This window comes from Peromyscus maniculatus, chromosome 5, assembly GCF_049852395.1.
Source record: "Peromyscus maniculatus bairdii isolate BWxNUB_F1_BW_parent chromosome 5, HU_Pman_BW_mat_3.1, whole genome shotgun sequence".
NCBI lineage: Eukaryota > Metazoa > Chordata > Mammalia > Rodentia > Cricetidae > Peromyscus > Peromyscus maniculatus.
Window position 1 is genome coordinate 92,284,472 of NC_134856.1, and position 26,581 is coordinate 92,311,052.

Genomic DNA, 26,581 nt, shown 5'->3' on the forward strand with positions numbered 1-26,581 from the left:
GAAGCAGAAACGTTACAGCCAAAAGACATCAGGAGTGAGGACATGTGCTTCTTCCAGACATGCCTTTTGTCTCAACCCATTCTGATATTTACACTGGGATACAGTGCACAAAGACAGCCCTTTCTTTGCTGAGAAGACCAGTGTGACTTCTAGAAAATGACCACAGTATTTTTAAATGAAGTTATGCAAATCTGATAGTCTAAAGTAAATGTTTCATAAAACCAACGACTGTTTAAATGGTAGGACTAAATTGTTTGTATATAAATATTACCTTTTATATTCCATTTGAGTTTTATGTAGATGAACACATTACTTTAATGACCTGCATTTACGGAGGGAGACTGGGAGAGTGGTTCCCTGAAATCCTTGCCAGCCAGATGGCTGCCTTTTCTTGCATGAGATTAAAAGATGTTTCTCAGTCACCATGATGCTTCTGAGGCAGATTAATATCGCCAGCTAAATTGCTTGTGTTTTCGGAATAAAATTTAAAGAGAACTTTTTAAAGCAATTGGTGTCACCGGTTCTTGGAGCAGATTGCTCTCCAGGTAGAGACACATTCGGTAATTAATGGAAAGAATTCTGTGTTAATTGACTGCTTCGGGAAGAGAGATATAATGACTCCTTATTAATCATCAAAAGAGATGTACAGCATGGAGGTCCCACAATAATTGCTCCAACAGTGGAAAAATGTTAATTAATGAAAAAGAACAATGATGTAAGAAATTAGCTACATAATGCCTGCCTCCAAGAAGTGGTTGCATTTTAAACACATTAGAACGGAAGCTACAAAGCATTGCTTTAAGTGGTAGATACACAGAACTTTCTACTCTGAATTTAGGTCGGGGGATAAAAAAAATGTTTTTCACAGTACTTCTATCACCTCTGCTTGAAGAAGTAAGAACATTCACCCAGAGCTATATTTATTTCAAAGAAAGGGTCATTGTCAATCATCTCTGATCTAGGCTTTTTAAAATAAAAAATAAAAAAAAATCCCCAGACCAAAACAAGGTCACTTATTAATGCCCTTTAATTTCAGCACAGTAGGTCATTCTGACTGCTAAGGACAAAGGGAATGGAAGACAATGCTTCTCCCCAAGTGGAAATCAGCAAATTCAGTTTCTGAACCTTTCCCAGATAGGATATAAGAAAAAAAAACTTCAGACTCGCTTTGGGAACCAAGCATCTTCTTTTAAACAATCTAATGTTAAGTCTCTGAGAGAACAACACTGCCTGTCTCTCTAACAGTTTGTAGAAAAGGAAGTTGAGTTTAATGAACATGCAGAGACTATCAGAGCTCAGTATTAGTCCTTAGATCCAGCAGAATCATCAGTGGCCACCCTGATGACTTGCCTCTGACAAGTTCCCAGGCCATCCCTCCTCAGGCTGGAAAAGGGGCCACAGAAAGGAGCAGGCAGCTGAAGGACAGAATGACACCAACATCACTCACAGGTCCAGCTCCCTGAATGGACGGTGAGCTGTCAGCGCTGCATCCCAAGCAGTTGCAGAAATCCCACTGACTTCACCCTTGCTTTTCCTTCTAGCTGGAATGTGCTGGGACTACAAGGTGCTCTCCTCTGTCACTTCATCGAGCCCGTGTACCTCCACAGCATCATTGTGGGAAGCCTGCACCACACGGGCCACCTTGCACGGGTCATGAGCCACAGGATGGAGGGCATCGGCCAGCTGCCTGCCTCATACCGGCAAAACAGGCCTCTCCTTAGTGGTAAGAGAACAGTCTCAAGAGAGAGACCTGCAACCTCCTCCTTGTCTACAGGGCTGATGAACACAGGTCCCATGGTTGCAACTCTTGTCTGATTGCATTCATTTTGGCAATGGCAATTTTATTGAGTAAAATGAAAACAATGAGGAAATTTAATATGAACAGGTGTGTGTGTGTGTGTGTGTGTGTGTGTGTATCACAGCATATCTGATAATAAGCAATATTTTGGCATGACTTCATGTGGGACCTAGCACAGCACACATCTGTATCTTGTTTTCACTGCAGTGTTAAAGTAGCTCACACAAAGACTCTACTAACATAATGAGGTTTAAGAAGCCCCCAGCACACACTTTAGGCACCCCTGAATGTGGTGGTACATCTATAATTATAGCACTCTTTTAGGGTGATGGGAGCTGGAAACAACAGAATCCCCAGACGCTCACTGGTCAATCAGCCTGATGTATCTATGCAGTGGCAAACAAGAGACCTTGTCTCAAGCAAGGTGAAAAGCAAGGACTGACACTCAAGGTTGTCCTCTGAAATGTCACTGTCCATACTCTTACTATAACACACGCACACGCTCACGCGCACATGCACACGTGCACGCACATGCACACGCACACACCAAAAAATAAACAAAAAATGAAAGGGTCAGTCAGCCCCCAGGTCACCTGGAGTGTGTCTGCAGAACCTACAACACCCTCTGTTGCAGGGCCTGGCAGGAAGTAATTCTAGGAGGCAAGCCCTAAGCAAACTACACTTGCTACTTCCTATAGAGCCTAAGTGCTGTTAAGGAGCCAGACATGCCACCCCACCTAAAACAATTGGTTACAGGTCACATAGCCAGGGAAACACTGGATGGTGTGAAATTTTATGTACCATAGGAAGGAGCCAGTGAGAAGTCTCCAAAGCTTTGGAAAGGTGGTGTTTATCCATTGGAACCACTGGACTTCTGTATTAATTGTAAACTTCCAGGCTTGTGGGAGACAACCAAAGCAGAAGGAAGGAGCTTGTGGGTTTTAATCCTGTCCTGTTAGCCTTGTGGTGAGAACCTGGTGGAACACTCTAGGTCTTTAAGTGGGTTCCCCTTGTGCATCAGGAGAGTTCTCTTGAGGATCTACTTGTGGCAAAATCAGGAAGACACACTGGGAAACAGCGGAACTCCCTGTGCAAGAGCAGGCCTGGGCTCTGCTCCAGGAGCAGGAGGCAAGCGTTCACCAGCTTGGCTGCTTTGCTTTTAGCTTGTGCTGTGGTGTGAATGTGAACGCCTTTCACAGGCTCATGGGCTTTAATACTTAGTCCCAGCTGGTGGCACTGTTTGGAAAGGCTGTGAAACTTTTAGGAGGTGGAACCTTACTAGAGGAAGTAGGTCACTGGGTACAGGCCTCACTTCCTGTCTGTTCTGCCTCCTGACTTATTTGTGCAATACAATGAGCCTCCTTAGGCTCCTCCGTGATGGACCGTATCTCCTCAAACCATAAGCCAATGTAAGCTCTTCTTTCCTTGAAGTTGCTTCTGTCAAGTAATTTGGTCAAAGCAATGAGAAAAGTAATACAGCCTGAGTCTCAGAAAAGAAAAACACAGTAAGACAAAGCAGTTGTAGTGTGTGTGTGTGTGTGTGTGTGTGTGTGTGTGTGTGTGTCTGTGTCTGTGTCTGTGTCTGTGTCTGTGTCTGTGACCGTGTATGTATCTGTCTGTTTGTGTGTCTATCTGACTGGTGTCTGTGTATGTGTGTATACCTGTGTGCATACTCTGTGAATGTCTGCATGTCTATATGTTGCAGTTGGGCCTAAGATTTATTCCCAGAGTTTATAAATTGTTCCACATTATAAGATCAGGTATGCAAAGGGGCCTTGTGGGAGCTGTGGTGGGGATGAAATGAAATAATTCATGCAAAGCTGAGCAAATTCTTAAGAGAAGATGCTGCCATCACAGAAATGAATCCTTTTATTCACTTATTCTACAATGTTGACCATTTATTGGTTATGTAAAATAAGATCACAGGCATAAAAAGCTAGAACAGGGAAGGTGGAAAGGAGTTCTCCTCCATGTCTCACAACTCACATATTAAACCCCAGGCAATGTAGATGCTCTCTGAGCTCCTGGGGTCCCTGACTGAGCCTCCTCTTTCTTTTATCAGTGAGGAGAGTTCATGGCACTAGGACATGGGCTGAACCCTAGCTCCTGAAGCTGAGTGTTGTGACACATGCCTGTAATTCAAGTATTCAGGAAGCTGAGGGAGGGTCGTGGGTTCAAGGACAGCCTTAATACATAGTGAATTACAAACTAGCCTGAGATACACAGAGAGACTAGTGTTATTTTGTGTTCAAAGGCACAGGATTTATTAGATTTCTGCTAGATCCCAGAATTCCAAGTGTGCAGCTAAGGAGAACTTGTATCCAAATGTTGGCCAGTCTCAGCAAGGCTACCGCACAGAGGGTGGCACCGCTTTATCCAGGAATGTTAAACAACTGTTGTATTAAGACTTTGCCTTAAAAGGCCGGCGGTGGTGGCACACCCCTTTAATCCCAGCACTCGGGAGGCAGAGGCAGGTGGAAATCTGTGAGTTCGAGGCCAGCCTGGGCTACCAAGTGAGTTCCAGGAAAGGCACAAAGCTACACAAGAGAAACTCTGTCTCGAAAAACCAAAAAAAAAAAAAAAAAAAAAAAAAAAGACTTTGCCTTATTTCACTGTAAAGAGTGCTGAGCTATTGTGGAAGGAGTGAGAGCTGAGCTAAGATCGGTAAGGCTGGCTGCACACCACAGGCAGTGGGGAACCTACCCCCTGTGTACTTGCTCTGCTTCTGCTTATTACACTACCCCGGTATCCCTTTGTCCCCAGCCCATGGTCTGTCTCCTTCATCCTCAACACAGAATGTGTGATGGTGTCTTAATCACTAGCTAGTCCTGATACACATAACAGGTGGGGTTTTAGTTCACCTGAAAAGTCCAAGCTATAAAGGCTGCCTTTGGGTGCAACCTAGGCTGCAGAATCCATAACTCTAACCATGGCAGCTTTTGAGAATTGAACAACCTATGGGTAGTATTCTTGGAGACAGAAAGGAGGCAAGAAGCGGGGTATGTTCTGAGTAGTACAACTATTATAAAGTTCAGAAGTATCCAGTGAGTAGCAAAATCATTAGAGAAAGGAGATAACACTTGTTGAACAGGCACTTTCTCTCAATGTTGACTTGCGACATGAATCATCTCATTCGAACTTCATACCATGCAACAACAAACACTAGTCTCTCCATTTTGTTAAGTACCAGAGGAAAGCCAGGGGGCTGTCTCAGTCTGTAAAATGTTTGCCTTGCAGGTGTGAGGACCTAGTTCAAGCTCTAGAAGCCACATTAAAAGACCTGCTTGATGTTCAGTTTAGCCTACTTGGAGACTGAATCCCTGAGAAACCCTGTCTCAGGAGGTAGATAATCCTAAAGAACAATGCTGGATGTTGACATCTGCCCTCCACATGCATGTGCACACACATGTCACTTTCATATTCATAAGCACACATTAATTATTCTTGAAAGAGACTCATGTAAATTCAATATATTCCTTAAGATGCTCTATTTAACCAAAAGGAACAAGGATTTAAAGTCAGATCTGGTTGGCTTAAATTTTAAATTCTTCTAATATGTCAGATTATATCCTGTGGCAGTGCAGTCCAAGTTCTTAGATGTCTATTTCTTCAACTGCATAAAAACTAATAATGCGAAACGAGGCTAGCTAAAGAGGCAGCCACAGCTAACTACCAGAGAAGTGGTGTGGGGGCGGCGAGCCAGTGCACTGGAGTGTGTCCAAAACTCTTAGCTGCCCGCTGCTCTCACAGTAGCTCAGACAGTAGAAGACTCATCTGTCGCCAAGCACAGAAGTGGAAGGTTCGCCTTGAGAGCTAGAAAATTATATTTATTTTTTAAATGGCCAATAATTTCAGCAATTCTAAGAAAATGTGACTGTGGGACCAAACTCTTCCTCTTTCTTGCTTTTATTTTTTCTTGTTTTTCTTTATCCTGTCTTTCCTTAAAGTGACAAGGACTCACTGTAACTAAGTGATGAAACTAGCTCTCGACAACATCAAAACATGGCTAGTTTGGAAGCAGAAGTGAATGCCTCCCTACTAAATGTCCCCAAATTATGGCACAGTTCTTAGATTTATTGCAGATTAAAGTTAGGAGACTTTTCATTTACTATGAAGGGTTTACATTCTATCTTTTTCTGTGCTCCTAACTCCTTGAATTGTCCTCATTCTTCTGAATTTATCTAAGAGTTTAAATAAGAGTTTAGGGATGGGACAAATGGCTCATCAATTTTGAGGGCTTGCTGCTCTTGCATAGGACCTGAGTTTGGTTCCCAGAAGCTTACAATCACCTGTAACTCTAGTTCTGGGGGATCCAATGCCCTCTTCTGATCCCTGTGGGCTCCTGCACTCACATGCACATACCCAACACAGAAATGCACATATAAAATAAGTCTTCTTTTGTTTTTGTTTTTGTTTTTTAGACAGGGTTTCTCTGTGTAGCTTTAGAGCCTGTCCTGGATCTCACTCTGTAGCCCAGACTGGCCTCGAACTCACAGAGATCCATCTGGCTCTGCCTCCCAAGTGCTGGGATTAAAGGCGTGCACCACCACCACCCGACAACAGTGACTTAAAATTAATAATCATTAAGAAATGGAAACTACAGTACTACCTCCTTCCCAACCCACTGTCAAGGGAGTGGTCTTTGTCCATCCACTGGGGACCAGTACATCTTGGACATCCAGTCTCCAGTCTGTGCTCTTCATAAATGACATGCCCATCTGGGAATGTGGCAGCATAAATAAAATGAAAACTTTTCATTATTGTGGCTGTAGAGATGGCTCAGCAGGCAAAGTACTTGCTGCGCAAGCAAAGGGACCTAAGTGCAGGTGCCCAGCATCAACGTACAAGCCAAGCACACCAGCATACCTGTAAAGCCAGCACTGGGAAGGGCAAAGACAGAAAGATCCCCGGAGCTCACTGGCCAGTCAGTCTTGCCAAAATGGTCAGCTTCGGGTTCGCTGAAGTGTGCCCATCTTAAAAATTAATGTGGAAGGCCACAAGATGGCTCAATGGTTTAATGCATTTGTGACACAAGCCTGACCAGCAGAGTTTGATCCCCCAAACCCAAGTTGAATAGAAAGTTACATAGACAGTGCAGCAGCAGAAATAAGAGAAATTCAACGACACAGAAGGAGAGAACCAATTCCTGAAAAGTTGTCATCCTACCTCCACATGTGTGGGGTGTCATGCATGGAGTGTGCATGAACACACACATATAGTAATGGTGATAAAGTTATAATAATAAATATGTAGAATGAGAGAGGAAGGCACCCAGAAGTCAGTCTCTGGCCTCCACACATGCCTACACATGTGAAGGCAGCCAAACACACATGCACACACAAAGAATTTTAATTGTTAAGTATGAAATTCATGACTAGAAAAAGACAATTAGAGAAATCCAGGGCCACCTGATGGGCTTGGGATAATGGCATTGCCCCGAGACACTTTGTCCTCTTTCCCACAAGCCCCTGTGGCATCCACCTCCCCCGCAAGCAGTGTGGTCTGACTGAACCCATCAGTCTGTACTTACTTAGAATATGGTTTTCATTACTGTCAAGATGCAAATTAAGCTAAATCTTGATAACTCACCTGCTCAAAACCCCTAAGCAGTAACTTCATTGCGTTTGATGGACATTTGAAAATGAATCATGCAAATTTTGAAAAGAAATCATCCTAATTTCTGGAATAAAAAAACAAGAGTGGGGGAGGATGAGGTCTGGCATAAAGATGATAATAATAAAAATCACACTCAAACAAGCAAATGAACTTCCCTCAAGGTCGGTTTACAGAGTCACCTTAAGAGGGGAAGCTCATGCATTAGGAGAATGAAACCCTGCAATTTAGACACGACTAAATCAGTTCTGGGTTAAAAAGAACCAACCAAGCTGAAAAGGATACCCTCATTGCCACAGGCACAGGGTGCATAGTAATGCCTCAAAGAGAGACTTGAAATATTCTGTGTAAGGCAAGCTAAACTGGAGCCAACTTCAGGACTAGAAACCTGTGAGTGTGCTAAGGCTAGCCCAAATCCTGAGTCACTGAGGGGACAAGGGACGGGTTGCATCATTTCCTGAAACAGCTACCCTAAAGAAGTCTGCCAATTGTGAATTCAATAAGGTGGGAACAAAATAGTGAGAGTACTGACTAATAAAAATCTATACTTTGAATACTCTGTTTTTAGAAAAAGGGTGCCGTGAAATAGAAAGTGACTTTGACAGCTTGTCCTACCAAGCTGAAGATACATACTTCTTGATGCTTTCAGCATCACAACTATTTCTCCCATCAAGTAAAAATAATTACAGTGGGACGAAGGGGTCTAGATAACATAGTTGTGCTGGTTTCAATGAGAAATGTCCCCCATAGTCTCATTATTTGAACAAGCGGTCCCATTTGGTGGCACTGTTTGGGAAGACTGTGGAACCTTTAGGGTGTGGGAAGTATGTCACTGAGTGTGGGCTTTGTAGCCTGGCTCCACTTCCGGTTCTCTCTTCCCTCCTCCCTCCTCCCTGCCCACTTCCTGCTCCCAGAGTATAATTTCAACAGCCAGCTTCCGGCTCCTGCCCCCATGCCTTCCCTTACTGTTGATATGTATTCCCTGCCGTGATGAACTCTATCCCTCTGGAACTGTAATCCAAAATAAATCCTCTCTCCTCTAAGTCACTTTTGCCAGTATATTTTATCACAGCAAAAGAAAAATAACCAAGTCAATAGTCAAACTCTTTTTTATGATGATAGCCTACTCAACAGATGTGGGGTTTATACTTATTTATTCGTGTATGTGGAAGCACACTTGTGGAAGTCAGAGGAGTCACTCTCCCCTTCCACTATGGGTCACTGGGATTGAACTCTGGCCATAGACGAGGCAGCAGGTATCTTTATCCACTGAGCCATCTCACCAGCCCTAGACATGGATTTTTTTAATCTTGACCTTTCTAAACCCACACTGAAAATAAAAGTCTGATCATTTTTTATAGTACAAATCAAGGTTATAGCAATGATCAAGAAATCTGAGACCAGAGACAAGCCAGAGAATTGATCTTTAGAGCCGTGAGTTGAAGACCACTTTTCTAGTTTGGTGTGACGAACACTGCTGCATTTCCAATAGAAACAGAGGCATTGCTTCTCTTTCTTCCTGTACTGGTTTTCCTGAAGCAGTTGAAAGAAAGAGAGAGAGAGAGAGAGAGAGAGAGAGAGAGAGAGAGAGAGAGAGAGAGAGAGAGAGAGAGAGAGAGAAAGAAAGAAAGAAAGAAAGAAAGAAAGAAAGAAAGAAAGAAAGAAAGAGAAATTAATAGCAAACATATCTAGAAGCTGTTTTAGATACTGTGTTTCCTGACAACTTAGTCAAAAGTTTGATACACATTAAAACCTTCATCAACTATAGGCTAAGTTTTGACCGATTCTATATGCTTTTCACACTCTGGATACCTGTTCTGGAGGCATTCATGTTCCTACTTTGCTGTGAGTATACACTGTGTTTCAGAATCCTATATGGAGTGCTGATCCTCTCTAATTCAAGGGAAGTTTATGAGATTAGTAATAATAAATAGTATTTTGCAAAATAAATCAAATGTTGTGGGAGCAAATACTTTCTTTCATCTAGATATTAATTTGTAGCATCGTTTTATATTACATCAAATTTGGGCATATGATGTAGTAACTGACAAACTTCCATAAATGTTTTATGTAAATCACTGTGCTGTTATTTTTAAGTATTGGAGGTATACAGGCTTCAACCTTGACCTAGACCTATACCTGGAACTAGGCAACCTCAGAAGTTGGTTTGAGTCCTCCCATGTCTCAAGAGGGCTCCAGGTAAACCTTTTATGATACCCCCCCCCCAATTAGGCATCATCTATACAATGAGCATGACAAATGCTAGCACTCCCCCTCATCTGGCAATGAGTAAATCCAAAGCTTAAATTTTGAAGGAAAGTCCTTGTCCAAGCTTTGTGTCCAATAGTCCAGGAACAAAAGAGCCCAGGTGTAGATTCTCCCACCTAGCTCATCTTTCTGTGCTTTAGAAGTCTACATATCAAGTTCCAGGCCAGCCAGGGCTTCATAATTTAACTCTGTCTCCAAAGAGGGGTGAGGGGCATGGAAAATAAAAACCAAGGCACAGTGGCAGAGCAGGGAAAACTGCTATCCTAAAGGCCTGAGTGGCCACAGGATGAAAAGGATATGGAATAGGATGTAGAAACATCTTCCAGAAGCAAAGAGAACTTTCTCTGTTGGCAAGCTCTTTGTTCATTTTTATTTTCTTTTAGGTTAACCGAGTTTGTGGGGATGGGTGCCTTTGTGGCTGTATCCTAGATTTTCTTTTGACATTTCTTTTTGTACCAGAGATCCTGAACTAAACAGGTTTGGTTGTTTTGTCTATTTTGGAGGGGAAGTAATGGGGGATGGAGACATGGCCCCAAGGTTAAGAACACTTGTTCCCAGAGGACCAGAGTTGGCGCCTTGCACCCAACTCCCAACCCCACCTTAAGACATCCAACTCCAAGCCTCCTCCAGCACCCTCACACATGTGCATATAAGCCCACATAGACACCCACACGCATAAATAAAAATACATTAAAAAAATAAAGCATAATGACACATATCTGTGATTCTATCCTTTAGAGACTGAAGCTGAAAGACCACAAGTTTGAGGACAGCATGAACTGCAAAGTGAGACTCAGTCTCAAGAAAAAAAAATGATCAGGATATTCTGTCTCATTGTCACTAGTCCAAGGAAAATATTTCCATTGCCAATACAATTCAACAGGTTTATTCACATCATTCGGGTGTTTATTTACTCACTCAATCGTAGGTTGAAGTTGGGAGGTGCTGAGCATATCATTCAACAAATAGGAACTACTTACTTCTAAGTACCAGACACAATCCTACAGGGATGGCTGCATAGAGGTATGATCTTGAGGAATGAAGGATGGGAACGAGGAGGAGGAGGAAGAGGAAAATGGGAGAAAGGTGTCTGAGGGAGCTGCAAAAAACAGGCTGTTTGCTGGCCACAGTCTAGGGAAACTCTTTGAGAGACACTGTTGTTGACTTGGTGTCATCGTCCCCATGTCTGAGAAACTAACTCTGACTTGATTTTGTTTTAAATGACTGTTTGATTCCAGATCTGAGACTAGGTCACAACAATCTTTTCTTTGGGGGCTTCAAAGTGTCTGTAGGGTAAATAGGGGACAGGGCAGACCACAAGATGCCTTAAGTCATCCCAGCCTTGGGAGACAGCCTTATACGTGCCTGCCACACAAGCATGAGGACTTGAGGTCTATCCCAAACCAATACAGAAGAAGCCAGGCCTCATAGCCAGGCCAAGCTTCTACATAGGTTCTGTGGATCCTGCATAGGTTCAAACTCGGGTCCTCAATGCTTGCCCAGCAAATGCTTTGCCCACTGAACTATCTCCCCAGCCCCCTTTACATACATTGAGAACTTGTTAAGACAACCTCACCACACAACATACCAATTGCCCACCCTCAGTCCCACCATACTCTGTGGGCTCCACAGCACATGTCATATATTTCCCACTGAATACGCTCTATTAAGACAAGAGGGTAGCTATAAAAGTACTGGCAATTATGATGGTGTTCATGTTAATGAGAATAAATAAAATGGCATTGATATGATAAATTTACCAATTCTGTTTTTATTAGAAGTGTGTGTGTGTGTGTGTGTGTGTGTGTGAGAGAGAGAGAGAGAGAGAGAGAGAGAGAGAGAGAGAGAGAGAGAGAGAGAGATTACACAGGGTACACAGGATATCTGGCAGTATATTAAATATTAAATTCAAAAGGCCCATTCTATCCCTGCAACTTTATGATTCCATGCATGCCTGGAAGCATGCTACTCCATTCATTTTGCAAAATTAAATGTAATGCTCCCCTGTATTATAGACTCGCCTCGCTTCATATAAAAATTACATCCCTGAAAGGTCTTGTGTAAATTTAATTTGGGGAGACTGAATTACATTTTAAATATAGTAGGCTCACCAGCTATTTAAAGACATGCTGTAATGTCTCACTTATATAATGCCTTTTTTAAAAAATAAATAAGGATTCCTTTGAAGTAAGGCATCTTTATATAGATGTGAGCCATCATAAAGCTAATTTTCATGGCTGAATCGTGGCTAGTCTGTCTCCACTCTTCAATGATGCTAGAACTAAGAGCAGTGGTCGGAATCACCGTTGTAATAATCAAATTCTCTTGAGAGGAGAAGCAGTAGTAGGTTAATTAACCTATCAGAGTTCACACCACTAGGAAGTTGTAGAAGTGATATTTGACCTTGGCCCATTTCTGAGCCCGCCTTGTTAACACAATTGTGTGAACTGAAAAGACAAGGCAGACAGCCGCATTGAGTATGACCGTTACCCCCACCAACCTCCAGAATATCTGAGGCAAAGGTGGTGGAGGCTGGCTGAGTTTCTACACATATCTTCTTTGGAATAAGATAGATCTGTTCAAAAACTTCACCAAAGATGAATAACCCAGTTACAAATGTCAGCACATCTCTGTGCTGAGTATCAGACAAACTTGTTAGCATTTGTCTGCTAAAGACGACTTTGGTAGAACTATTTAGGTTGGGAAGAGATTTCCACCCATGACTGTTCAGAAACAATTACTAAGGGAAAGGTTTTAGTTAATTCTGGTATTTTCATAAAATTGCATCATCCTTCAGGCATACATACTTTCTCCCATCCCCTCACTCTTCTTAGGCTTTTATGCAAGTTTCCAAATCAAAGAGCCTATTGTTGCATTAAGACAGACCCACTCTGGTGTGTGTTTCCTCTGTTTATTCCATAAACCTGAGAAATGACCAGCTACTATTAAGGTATCTGGACACAGTCCACCACCAGAACCAGCATTGCTGAAGGCAAAAGGGAGGGCAGACAAATTGCCCCATAGAGGAGGAAGCAAACTCTCTCATCTGGAGATCTGGGCTTTTGCCAGTAGGTGGTGCCAGAGTGTGGGATAATCCCGGGAAATGATGCTCGAGGATGGTGTTTTCCAGGAAGCGGCTCTGAGAAGGCCATGAAGAGACACTCAGGGTGTGGGATTACTCCAGGAAGTGGCACATGAGTGGGGTGTCTGTAAAAAGTCATATTTGGAAAGGAGGCCTTTGCAGTTTTGATTAAAGTTCATGAAATGGGGAGATGATGACATAAATTATTTCAGAAGCCTCCACATGCAATCACATTTGTTATTATAAGAAGAGATCCAAGTGATGCAACCTTAAGCCAAAGAACACTTGCAGATTCCAGAAGATAGACAGGTCAAGGAAGGCTCCTCCCCCAACGCTTCAGGAAAGTGCTGCCCTGCTGACACTGTGACTGTAGATTCTGACCTCCAGAACGGCCAGAGAGTAAATCTGATTGTTTCAAGCAATTAACTTTATAATAAACTAGATACAATACTACATTGTTAAAGCATAATTTTCTCAATTTTAGAAATCACATTGAATTATGCACTATTGTTCCTTCATTACAAAATAATTCATTAAAGGCAAATTTTTCTTAGGGTTTCTATTCGGTCAATTTTATTTTTATTTGTTTTGGTTTCTGGATGCTACAGAGAAAGTTCATAGAATCCTTGGTCAAGGTAGTCTGCAAAATAAGAAACATGACACAGTGTGTCTTAGTTAGAGTTTCTGTTGTTGTGGTAAAACACCATGACCAAAAGTAACTTGGAGAGGAAAAGATTTTATTTTATCTTACAAGCCTCAGGTCAGAATCTATCACTGAGGTAAGTCAGGTCAGAAACTTAAGGTGGAAACCTGGAAGAGGGAACCAAGGCAGGGCCATGGAAGAACACTGTTTATTGGCTTGCTCCCCTTGGCTTGCTCAACCTGCTTTTGTATACCATCCCTGCCCCCCTGCCTAGGGATGGTACCATCTCCAGTGAGCTGTGCCCTCCACATCAAACATTAATCAGGAAAATGTCCAACAGATTTGCCTACAGGCCGATCTGATGGAGGCATTTTCTCAGTGAAGATTCCCTCTTCCAAGACATGTCTAGGTTTGGGTTCAGTTGACAAAAACTAACCAGCATAGCACAGATTTCATCAACCTAATCCCAGTCATTTGCTCACAGTACTGGGTTTCTGAAGATTGATTCTTCAGCAGGGGTACTCTTTTTTCTTGGACTATAATCAACACAAAACTCATTTTTCAAAATACCAAATCCATTTCCAAAATCTTAGCTAAAACTAGGGCCCCGTGTCAACTAGAAGATTCTGATCTGTTGGTGTCTGCCATTGGAAGAATAATCCTGAGGAGGAACTTAATACTGTAAACTGGGGACAGTTGGCAATATTGTATGTGTTTAGTATTCTGGATTATTAGGTATGTGCTAATGTATTTATTACCTTGAGAACTTCATGGGGGTGGGTCTTGGCGGGATATGCCTTTTTTTATTGTATCCTTGGACGTTGGTTTTTATTTGTTTCATTATTTTTCTAGACTGAGGCTCATGTAGCTCACACTGGCTACCACTCCCTATCTAGCTGAAGACGACCTTGAATTTCTGGTCCTCCTGCCTCCACTCTTCCCATGATTATATGCATGCACCACCACACCTACCTATATGCAGACGCAGTGCTGAGAATCAAACTTAGGACCTCATATATGCTAGGCAAGTACTCCACAGCTAGATCTCCAGAGCACCAAGCGACTATTTTAATGTTAAATCTTTCATGTTGCCACATGAAAAACAGTCTCTGTAATTTATGATATTTATATCTACACCCCTAACCATAGAGAAAATTAGCATAAATCAGTCTGCTTTCCATGCCTTAGAGGATGCACCTTCATCTTTTCCAGCAAAATCTAAAACTCTTATTGATACAACTAAGCAGTAGGGTCCGTGGTCTTTAAACACCTTTAAAACTAATCTTCCTTGTCCTGAGAGGGGCATGATATCTACAGTAGAGTGAATGGATGAGCTATGGAAGAAAGCTCAGGTCTAGAAGATGGCTCAGTGGATAATAAGGCTTACTCATGTAAGCATGAGGACCTGAATTCAAATCCCTAGCACCTACATAAAAACTAGGCATGGCCATGCATTGCCTATAACCCCAGCATTGGGCCACAGAGACCATTGACTCCTGGGAGCACACTGGCTGGCCAGCCTAGCCCAATTAGTAAGCTTCAGGTTCAATGAGAGACCATGTCTCAAGGGAATAAGTCGTAGAATACAGAGGAGGACACTGACATCCGTCCCTGGCCTATGTGTGTGCACACATACCATACGCATTGCATACATAAACACAAACGCACATACCACTCACACACATCACATACACAAGAAGAAAGGAAGGAAGGGCTGAAGGGAACAAAGGAGAGAAAAAAAGAAAAGGGGAAAAAAGATACAAGTCCTATAGAAAATTCTGCTTGTGTCCATATCCAGGAATACCAAAAGGGTACCTGGAGTATTGGTTTAAATTCCCCAAATCTGCTACTGTAGTGAGTGAGCTCTTTATTACATGTCAAAAGGTTTCCATAGAAACTAAATGTCAGCTGGGCGGTGGTGGCACATGCCTTTAATCCCAGCACTGGGGAGGCAGAGCCAGGCGGATCTCTGTGAGTTTGAAGCCAGCCTGGTCTATAAAGTGAGGTCCAAGGCAGCAGCCAAAACTACACAGAGAAACCCTGTCTTGAAAAACAAAAACAAAAACAACAACCAAAAAAAAAAAAAAAAAAAAACAAACACAAAGCCCAGTTCACATCAGAGGAATTATATATGTGAATGCAGCAGGGGGCGGGACAGGGGTGGAGAAGAGGCGGAAGAGGGAGGAGGTCAATGGAAAAATGAAAAAAATCACCCAAAACAGAAGAAAATGCAAAGCAAATGAGAGTGGAAGACCTTGGAAAGCAGCCTTTTCCTGGTGACTCAGAAGGCCATGCTCAGAGCTCCTTCCTCACCATGCCACCATGAGCCTTCCTATGGAAAGAGGTAACATGGTGCTGACCAGTGGCTAAGGAGCTAGACTCTCCTTCACCCCAAGACCACACTCAACCACTGTCTCCTGACAACTGTGCATGCTGTCTATCCTCGCAGCATTTGCCGTACAGAAAAAGATTGTGGCACCGATGGATGTGAGTGTTCTGGGCAGTAATCACATGTTTCATTGCACATTAGTGGATCTGCACATTACATTCAAGTGAGTCTGGCACACAGCTCCATCTCCTTTACTATAATCAGAACCCAATCATTAATTACAGCATTGTCAAAAATTGTTCTTCTGGTACTAACACTTAGTAAACATTCCAAGCGGTGTTTCTTTGTGGTTAAAAAAAAATTTAATGACATCAAAGTCTGGATTTCCATTCCCACAGTTTGCTTTGGAGAGGATTTTTGTTCTTGCAGGCAAAGAATAGGATAAAAATAATCCTTAAACTAGAGGCTCAGAGTATAAGTAGACAATGATAACTCCAACGGAGGTATTAAAGTTAAATGTTGGACAAATGTGTAAATGTCCAAAAAAATGTATGTTTAATATAAAAATAATCCTGACTTCTGCTTGTTGATTAGTTACTCCACTCCCTGGAACAATTAGGTAATTAATCACTAAACTAGAAGTATTTTCTGTCCTATAACTGGGAATGTTTTGGTGTGTGGCTTGGAGAAGCCTGAGTAAACTAGAGGTGACCTTCAAATCTTCCTTTGAATAAGAATTACCATAGCATTTGATGTTTTGAAAGTGCTCCTTTCTCTCTCATTTCATCTTCACTTAACCTTGTGAAATGAAGTTGCCATCATCAGAGAGCAGAAGAAAGGAATTAATGATGTGTACCAAGGCCCCAGAACCAAGACAGGCTGGAAACCAAGTCTCTTCGGTTCCTAAGTCCCGAGTCTTGTCTTCACATTGAACCCCACATGTTTGTCAGCCTGTGGCTTCCGTCCACTGTCCTGCTCACGTTCCTTCCTTCCCCTGCATTCTCCACATGTAGACACAAGAATGCTCACGGCTGCCTCCCTGGACTGTCTGGGCCCTGGTGAATCGGGCATGTTGAGAGCAGTACCCAGCCAGCCCCCAGCTGAGCCCTCTCCAAGGCAGGTGTCTGCTTGCTGAGAGCCAATGGCAAAGCTCAATGATCTCTCCAGGAAAGCAGTAATAGGAAGAGAACAGGAAGAGTGGGGGATAAATTGCAAAGTAGCAGGCAGGTCATGTGTTGACATCAGACATTCAAAGGCTTTCTTCTGAGTTCAGAGTTTAGGAATTTGGAGAAGCCCCAAGTGCATGCTTCAGTGGTCAATCCCAGCACAAAAACCAGGCAGACAGGAGAAAGGGAGTGGGGATAGAAAAGCCTGCAGAGATGGAGGAGAAGCCAGGCTGCTGAGCCTGGCTGCCCACAATTCCAAAGCAGTGATCACATCTCTTTGTACCTAGTCGTCCCTGACCTCAGCAGCTGTCTCTTCCTGCCGAGATGGTCCCTGCCCAGTAGGACAGTCCATGGCTGCCAATGGACCAGATTGTCTCCCCTGCCCAGCTCTCAGGGGTGGGTAGCCACAATAGTGAATCATTTCTAGGGAAAAGAGCTGACAGGGATGGAATGTGCCTGGATGTCCAACATTGCCCATCTATGACCAGAAGGTCACAAGGTGACTTTCAATCTGAGATCTGGGTTGCTTAGGTGGCAACTGGCAAAGCTAAATAGCCATGTGCTGAGAGAGCATGCCTCAGTTCTATCCAAGAAGATCGGAGGTGGAGCTGAGGACACAGGAAGATCCTGAAGTCCATGACTGTGTAACTCACAGTTGAGCAGATCTTCTGCTGAGATGGGAACTACTCCCTTACATGAAGTTGAATTTAGGCCCCTGAACTCCCGGTGTGCTCTTCCAGCTGTGATTTATACCTGTACTGCTTCCCAGTGCGTGGGCTTCTCTAGTAAGTGTAGTGCATCCTGGGGACTCCTGAGCAGCCACTGGACTCTAAATACAATGCTCTTGCAAAAGCCTCCGGTGCCTCCCTGTAGGCTCCACACACTCATGTGATAAACGGGCAGATCTAAGAAAAGCTCCCAGGTATATCCATCCTTTTGAAATTTTGACACAATGTTTTCATCTACAAAACTCATGTGGGAGAATCCCACATTACAATAAAAAATAGCAAGCTTATGTTTTGAGTGTCATGGTTTGAATGTGAAATGTCCCCCATAGACGCATGTGTTTCAGTGTTTGGTTCCCACCTGCTGGGGCTGTTTAGGAAGGTTGTGGAACCTTTAAGAAGTACAGCCTGACTGAAGGAAGTGGGGGTCGGGCCTTGAGATTGTATAGCCCAACCTCACTTCCTATTCACTTCCACTTCCTGTCTGTAGAGGCAATATGGCCAACTAGCTTCCAACTCCTACTGCCTGCATCCCTTCCCTATCATGATGGAATGTGTTTCCTCCGACTGTAAGCCAGGAAAAAAAAAAATCTTCCTTCCTTCAATTGCTTATTGTCAGGAATTTTGTCACAACAATGAAAAAGGTAATTAATACAGTAAGTTAACGATGTTTGTGGTGGGCTGCATTCATAGCTATCCTTGGCCCAGGGAGCTGGCTATGGGTTGGACATGTCTGTCAGTGGGTCCATCTGTCTAGTGTCCATGGCTAGGGAAATAGAAGCGGACATGCAGGGCTGGATGGGTAACAGGTTTCACCTTTACATGGTAAAACTACACAAGAGGAGAGAGAGGTCCATCTGGGCTCTCTTTGGACCAGGACCTATGCATAAAGCCCTGTGGAGCTGTAAGATGTGTGCAGGTGAAGTTATAGGAACTGTGGAGGATGAGAGATATGAGAGGCATGGAGACAGGGCAACTGACGAGAGCTTCTGGGCTGGAAACCAAACTTTCCAGAACACCATTGAAGTGCCTGGACCAGAGATTAAATTCTGCTTACTTTCATGGTGGATGCCCGAGACTCTGAGCAAAGATTGGGCCACACTGTAGATCCCACAGAACTTAGGAGGGTCCTATTTGCTAGGCATGAGGTTGCTATGGAAACCATCTGGCTGTATTCATCTGGGCCACATGTCTCCAAACTGTGTTTTTATTTAGGTGATCCCTCCCCAGAGGTCATGGGTCAGCAAACATAACCTTCAAGTAAAAGCAGCAGGGAGACAAATAATAAGAAATCAGCAGACTCTGGCTACGTTAGGTACTTGGTATGAGGGAGTACTTGGAGGGAGGGCAGGCATTCATTCATAATGAGGAGCACTGCAAGATAGCCAGGCAGGAGGTGAGGCTGGAGCTCAGAGTGCAAGGTGGAAAGCATGAAACCCCATGCTAAGCAGAGAATATCACCCAGAGTGGAAAGTCTTGACTTTCTCCCTCCACTCTGCTCTGTAAGGGTCACATCCCACCTAAACATCAGAGCACAGGGCCCAACAGGGGAGGAGAGGCGCACTGTAACATGAGGGTTTTCATGACAATTCTGGAAGCCAGATTCTTCAAGGGTCAAAAGACCCACCCAGGCACATGGGGAACTTAGCTTAGAAAAACCCAACCTTGGCTTAATGCTATGCTGTCATCTTGAGAAACGATGTTGCTGTGCTGAGAATTGATGCTGGGGGTTCACACATGCTAGGCGAGTGCTCGATCCCCGTGCTGTATATCCCTAGGCCTCTTCTTGTTTCTCTTTTATTTGGAAACAAGATCTTACTAAGTTATGCCATCTGTCCTTGAACTCAATTTATAACCCAGGCAAGCCTTGAACATATATATGATCCTCCTGCCTCAGCCCGCACCACCAGGCCTAGGTGGAAATTCTTAGTAACTTTGTAATAAAGGGATTCATATTCTCATTTTGTACTGAATCTTATCAATGCTCTTCATAAACTGTATTGTTTGACTGATTCTCCTACATATAGAGCTCCTTTATTAAATCCAGAGTCTCTTCCTCATAAACCAAATGATAAGCCTAAGGATCTTTCAGGAATTATTTACTAATCTTGTGTTTTGGGTATTCAGTAGGTACCCAATAATCTCACATTCCTAGAATTTTCAAATGGCTCTGTTTGCTCATTAATTCATTCAACAGACATTCACAGAAGAGGAAAAAAATATACTCATAAAGTCCTTCCAATTAAAAGGTTACAGCAGGTCCCAGCAATGAACAAGACTCTCATAGAGTTGAACTTGGTTTCCAACCTCCAGTCAGACAGGTAAAACCATGACTTCAACGTGACTAAGTTTTAAAAAAGAAAAGCAAGACAGTATTTATGTGAATGTCTCATCCCAGCTCAAACACTAGCTTTAGTTCCCATTATCTGCTCTCACGGGAGCCCCGTTTGAGCTGAAGAATATGAATGCTTGACTGCCTCCTATTTCTCTCTTGACAGGCGTGAGTAACACCGAGGCACGGCAGCCAGGGAAGTCTCCCCATTTCAGTGCCAACTGGATCGTGGGCAGTGCTGACCTGGAGATCATTAACGCCACCACTGGGAAGAGGAGCTGTGGAGGCTCATCCCGGCTCTGCAAGCACGTGTTTTCTGCTCGGTGGGCACGGCTGCATGGTAGGGTAGGTCGCACCGGTCCTTTCTGGGGAGAAAACTAGCTGTGCCTGGGCTCTGGTTAAAACCCTGAGGAAAGCTCCAGGGAAATGGGACATCATTTGGTCTGCAGTAATTGTGAGAAAGGACATGCAAACTGATCCCCATGGTTACTGCCCTTTCTCCAACTAACTGCCCAGGAATTTCCTCCATGCACTTACAGCTTTGCTACCCAAATGTGGTCCTCAGAGCTTGGGGAGTGTGTCTCTGTGAAATCAAGCAACAAAAGAGCTTATTGTTGGACCAACAAAACCCTATGTCATAAGTAAGGTACATAAAGGGACTAGAGAGAAAACTCCATGGTTAAGTATACTTGCTCCTCTAGTAGAGACCAGGGCTCAGTTCCAGAAATCTCATAGCCACACACAACTGTCTGTAGCTCCAGTTTCAGGGGATCCAGTGCCCTCTTTTGGCTTCTGCAGGCACTGCCCACATATGGTACAAGTATATGTACCCAGGCCCACACACATACACATAAAATAAAATAATATAATAAATCTCTTTTAAAACATTAAAAAGAGAAAAAGATTTTATTCCAAGTTCAGATATAAACAAACTACTCCTCAGAAAGTATATAAGGACTGGCAAGCTGGCTTAGTGGATAAAAGCACTTGCTACCAAGCTTGAGGACCCAAGTTCAGTCCTCAAGACCTACACGGTAAAAGAAAAGAACTAACTTCTGCAATTTGCCTTCTGACCTTCAAATGCACATTGTGGCACGCGCGCGCACATACACACACACACACACACACACACACACACACACACACACACACACACACACGAGGAAGGAAGAAAGGAAGAGAAGGAAGTTAGGTAATTTCCCACTAATTTTCAAAGATGGTCAAAATTAGCATTTTTTCTCCAATCCAGAAGGCCACTCATTTCTATTACAGCAATGTTTCAAAATCTGCTTTCCATTAATGAATAGATAATAACTACATTTGGGGGGTTAAAACTGAAATGCAGAGTTTTGCGTACTTTGAAAGTATAGCAGACTATAATAAAATACAGATAAAAATAAACTAGTGAAGAAAACGTATTTTGCTCATTTTTTTTTTTTTGTATTTGGACATAGCTCAGTCAATGAAACTCTTGCTATACAAGCACAAAGACTTGAGTTAAAGCCCCAGAGACCATGTGAAAACACCCAGCATGGTAGCCTATTAGTACTAGAACTGGGAAGGCAGAGATATGTGGATTCCTGAAGCTAGCTGTCCAGCCAGCCAGCCTAGCCTAATCAGCAAGCTCTAGGCCAGTGGGAGACGCTGTCTTAGAGAAGTGGTGGGGAACAAATTTGGTACCTTCTGAAGAACATTACTTCTGAGGTTGGCCTCTGGTCTCCATATGCACCTGCACACATGTGTGTACCCATATGACATGCACACCCAAAAATAGAGTTGGATAGTAGAATAGCAGATGTACAAACACTGAAGCAGTTTTGCCTACTCAGAGAATGTTAAAAACTATAGTTATCTAAGAGTTTGGCATTCACCTTCTGCCTCTGCCACAAGCATGCAGATATGGGTATATGGCACCATCTGTTCCAGTTCTGATTAGAACTCTCTGCCTCCCTCATGCCTACTCGGATCCCTTTTCCCACATCTCACTTCTTCCAAACTGTAAGGTGTGGAGAAGCACAGGCTCTTCTTGTCTTGCTGAACAAATAGGTCCTTTTCTTGTTCACGTGATCATGGTGGCATTGGCCACAGAGTGGACACATTGCTCTACAGACCCTCCAGGAAGACCCTGCAGTGTTATCTGAAGCTACCCTACCACAGGCCTGCCCTCTGCCTCTCTGCCTCTCTGTCCTCCTGGTGGGGGACTGAAGACATGGATGGATAGGTTTTCCCTCCCTTACACTACTCCAACTTCTGTCTCCTATGACTCAGAAGCCCGATAACATCCTATTTTTACTGCCTTTCTAGTTAACGAGCACCATAACTCAAAGCCCCTCTTCTCTCCTGCCTGCCATGGTGCTGCTAGTGCACAAACCTCCCCTGGTAACCCTTCTTCAGGAAGAATATAGAAAGCAGAGGTTCCATTATTGGTGCTGTTTTGTTTCTTTCTGGGGTTTGCTGAGCTTTTTGGGTTTGGTTTATTTTGAGTTGGTGTCTTCCTATATATCACAGCCTGGCCTTGAACACACGGCAGTCCTCCTGACTCAACCTCAAAAGTGCAGAGCTTACAGGTGTGTATCATCACACTCAGCTAGAAAGCAGTGTTAAATTCTTAATAGGAGGTGAGTCATCTGCTATGTTATACATTTTTTTTTAGTTGTCTGCACTTCTGATGCAGCAAAGTATCCTTAACAATTGGGTTTTTCACAGAATTTTCCAAAAGAACGTAGATAACCTCTCTTCCAGTTCTTTTTTTTTTTTTAATGCGTATGTATGTGTATGAGTTCATACATACAGGAGGGAGGGGGGTGTGCACATGAGTTTGGAGGCCAAAAGTCTGTGTTAAGTGTCTTCCTTGATTGTTTCTCCTTATTTTCTGATACAGGGTCTCTCACTGAACTTGAAACTCACCAAGTGGCTAGACTAGCTAGCCAGCCAGTCTCAGGCAACTGCCTGTCTCCACCACCCCAGTGCTGGGATTATAGGTGTGAACCAACACCTGCAGCTTTTTACATGGATTCTAGGAATCTGAACTCAGGTCCTCATGCTTGAGAGCTAGGCATTTTCCCAAATGAGCCATCTCCTCAGGACCCTGCCACTGTACTGTTAAAACGAAAGAGAAGGAGATGCCAAGGGTTGGAATCAAGCTGGTATTTTGCTTGTGAAACTCATGTTACTGTGAATGGTTGAATTCACTTCCTCCTTCTCTCCACAGCTAAGCACACGGATCCCCGGCCAAGGAGAAACACCGTCCATGTACTGTGAGGCCAAGCTGGGGGCTCACACCTACCAATCTGTTAAACAGCAGCTCTTCAAGGCTTTTCAGAGAGCTGGTCTTGGTACCTGGGTGAGAAAACCACCAGAGCAAGATCAGTTTCTACTAAGTCTCTAAGTCATTAGACTCCTTTGCTATTGGACCAGAGTGGAATGTCTGGAGGGGATGCAGCCGTATGATGGTGTGGTATATCCATCAGTTTTTGACATTTATTCTCCTTCAGTGTTCAGAAACACACATGTCCATGTTTGGATGGGAGACTAGATTTGAGTTTTGGTCATGCTATTTCCCCCTGGGTTGTTAGTTACAAGAACTCTGTCCACAAAGATAGAGATAGAACCACTATTGCATCAGCCCCATCCCTTACTGGGTGTCAAAAGGAAATAATCTGTTTTGGACAAGAAGAGCTTAGAGGCAATATTGAAACGTGGTACTTGAGTGTAGCCTCATGCATCATCCTCTGTGCTTCCTTCCCTTCCCATGGGCCTCTCTCATGGTGTGATTGAGTCTCACCAGCACAAGTTTATATGACTTCAAAATAAGTCACAGGTGAGAAGAAAAGCCATGGGCTCCCCAACTCCAAAGAACCCAACAGGAATGCTGTATTGTCTTCATTATTCATTCAGGCCTTTCCACTTTCTATCAAAAAGGACTTGAGATGGACACTGTTAAAGAGCAACTCAAGTAAATAAAACAAACCATGTTTATGACAGGAAGGGATAGACACCTGAGACACAAAAGAGTCATGATCTGTGATGCAAGAAAACTGCTTTTAAACTGCCCAATGGTAGAATGTTTCAAACAAGCCTAGGCCGATTGACTTGATCACAATCTTTTCATTGCTTTTCATAGATAATGGCAGTCATGGGAGAGAGAACTGCAGAATGCTTAACTACTACCCAATAATAGCAGATAAAGTAATGAAACTGACTCTTAGATCAAATTCTGAATTTTAAATGAATTTTTATTATAAAGAAAGCATACACATAAAACATTCAACAAAATCTTTAGGTTTGAGGAGCTACTCGATCTCTATCATTTTTAGGTTCCTTAATCATCATCTTGCATGAATAAAATAATAATAATTATAAAAATAATAATGATGACTTACCATAGCTGCCAAATTTAAAGAAACAGAGTTATACCATGTATAGAATGGGTATCAAAGTTCGTGGCTACATATAAATCTTTTTATTATTTAGCCTATATCATGATCCCTAAAAGGAGAAGACCCAGGCAAAGAGAGGCATGTCACTAACATATTTTTAGTCAACCCATGTTCCTTTAATTAATTTTTTCCACTTGGAACTCATTTCAACATTCATCAAGCTATTTAACATGTGCATAATCTTTTTGTTTGTTTGTTTAAACAAATCCCATCTGATGGGCTGTAGAGATGGCTCAGCAGTTAAGAGCACTTGGTGCTCCTAGAGAGGACTCTGGTTCATTTCCCAGCACCCACTGGCAGCTTACAACCATCCATAACTCCAGTTCCAGTGGTTACAATACCCTCTTCTGGCCTCGGAGGGCTCCATGCACCCATGCAGTACACTTATATACATGTGGGCAAACTATCATACACATAAAATAAAAATAAATAATCCCTTTTTAATTCCATCTGAAATACATTATTGGTTTTTTGTTTAGTTTTTAAAAGTATAGGAGGAGCCACTTCTAGAATATGGGATTCCTGGTTAGAATTCCAGCTTATCAATCCTCAATAAAAATTCAACCATTACATCATGATGTATATATTCTAACATATATTGCAGACATCACAAGAATGAGGTAAAAACATGAAATATATTGAACTGCAGTTATCTGATGCAATAAAAAGAAGAGTGGAGATATTAAGTCCTTGGATTTAATATGAGACCACATTTATCACTAAAGTTCTTTGAGGAAAGAATATGAGCACCATTGTAAAAACATTTTCAAGATAAACTTTCAAAGACATGCAAGTATTTTTGCAAATAAATGGTTAATATTAATCTTTCATAAATTCTGAGGAAAATGGAATCTTCATTCAGTGTAAAGGCTACGATCAAAGAGCCAGCTTGTAGTAATCTCTGATAACTTGACATATAACTAGGAGGAAGCTTAGAGACCCAAGAAACCTTGAGAGCTGAGTTGTGGCTTCTATGTTGTCTTTCCACTGTTAGGTACAGTTACTTCCTGGCTGAAATCTAAGACCTCCCTCAAACCATTTGTATTTTGAGGGGTGGAATGGAGAATGCACAGCACTTCACATCAGTGTGATCCAAACAGTGTTATAAAAACATTGGCATTAACTTCAGGGTCTTAAATGTTTCCATCATGTGATGGAAAGAGGAAGAACTGGCCACCTTTCAAGTATTCTCAATAAATACCGCCACGTTGGCCTATGCAAAAGACACAGAAAGCAGTTGCTTACCCTACAGTGAACACCATCATGTGCATAAATTGCAGGTCTAGGGATTCATGGTGTGTAAGGTACTATTTTTCCAGAAACGACCCATACTTTCCTAAAGATGACTATGTCTTGAAAAAAAAAAAAAAAGCCACCCATCGAATTCATTCTGCCTGTTAGCACTAACATAGAGATTCTCTTATTTACTTTAATTGTGTATGCATGGAGGGTATGTGCATATGTACATGTGTGTGCAGGTGCCTGTGGGAGGCTGAGGAGGGTGTCAGAGCTGCTGCAGCTAGAAGTTTCTATAAGAATGAAACACAAATAGGTCATATTTATCTTTTAGTCACCCTGAAAACAAATACAATCAAACAAATCAAAAAGAATATGGGTAGACTATAAAGAGGACAGGCAGGTATCTCAGCCACCTTGGTTGTTCCTTATCCACCTGATTTATCTCAAAACTACCCTGTATCTCTTTGATCTTTACACCCTTTGTTTTCAAATCTTCTGTCTTCTGTATTCACACCCATTGAGTCTCACCTCTAAAGTCCAAATAGAAGGAAGTCGGCATCATCTTTATCTGCCTCCAAAACACATTGCTTTCCTATTGGGGAGATAAGCAACTTAAGGTTCCCTGCCTGGTTCTCAGTCAAAAAGCCAGTGTCTATTCATTTGTGAACCTTTCCACAGGACTGAGCCCCATGGTAAAGTCCACGAGGGCACAGAAGCACTGCTCATCCACCTCCAGCAAAAAGATTTCACAACAATGTATAATATCAAGTTATTGAATTTAGGATTTCTTTGGATTTTGTTTTTTTGCCAAGTAAAAGATTTGCAAGTCCCTGACAATCGCTTCTTTTTGATTTCTGTGATCCTCTTTGAACCTGTATATATCACTATTAATTTTGTGATGTCTAGTTGTCTCTCACAAATGTCAGGCTAAGTTACTTTTCCAAAAG

At 42.7% G+C, this 26,581-nt stretch overlaps 1 protein-coding gene across 2 annotated transcripts in view; it reads left to right on the forward strand.

Annotated features, from left to right (window-relative positions):
- The window catches only part of Adarb2 (adenosine deaminase RNA specific B2 (inactive)), a 532,528-nt gene extending 506,777 nt beyond the window's left edge, over window positions 1-25,751 (forward strand). Inside the window, exons 8-10 of one of the 2 annotated variants that reach the window (XM_006987845.4) lie at window positions 1,542-1,723; window positions 20,123-20,301; window positions 23,168-25,751. In XM_006987845.4, coding sequence (XP_006987907.1) covers window positions 1,542-1,723; window positions 20,123-20,301; window positions 23,168-23,344 — 538 coding nt within the window. In that variant the 3' untranslated portion in view covers window positions 23,345-25,751. The remainder of the gene's footprint in view (window positions 1-1,541; window positions 1,724-20,122; window positions 20,302-23,167) is intronic. The other variant, XM_016006368.3, reaches the window with a different exon arrangement.
- The last annotated feature ends 830 nt before the right edge of the window (window positions 25,752-26,581 follow it).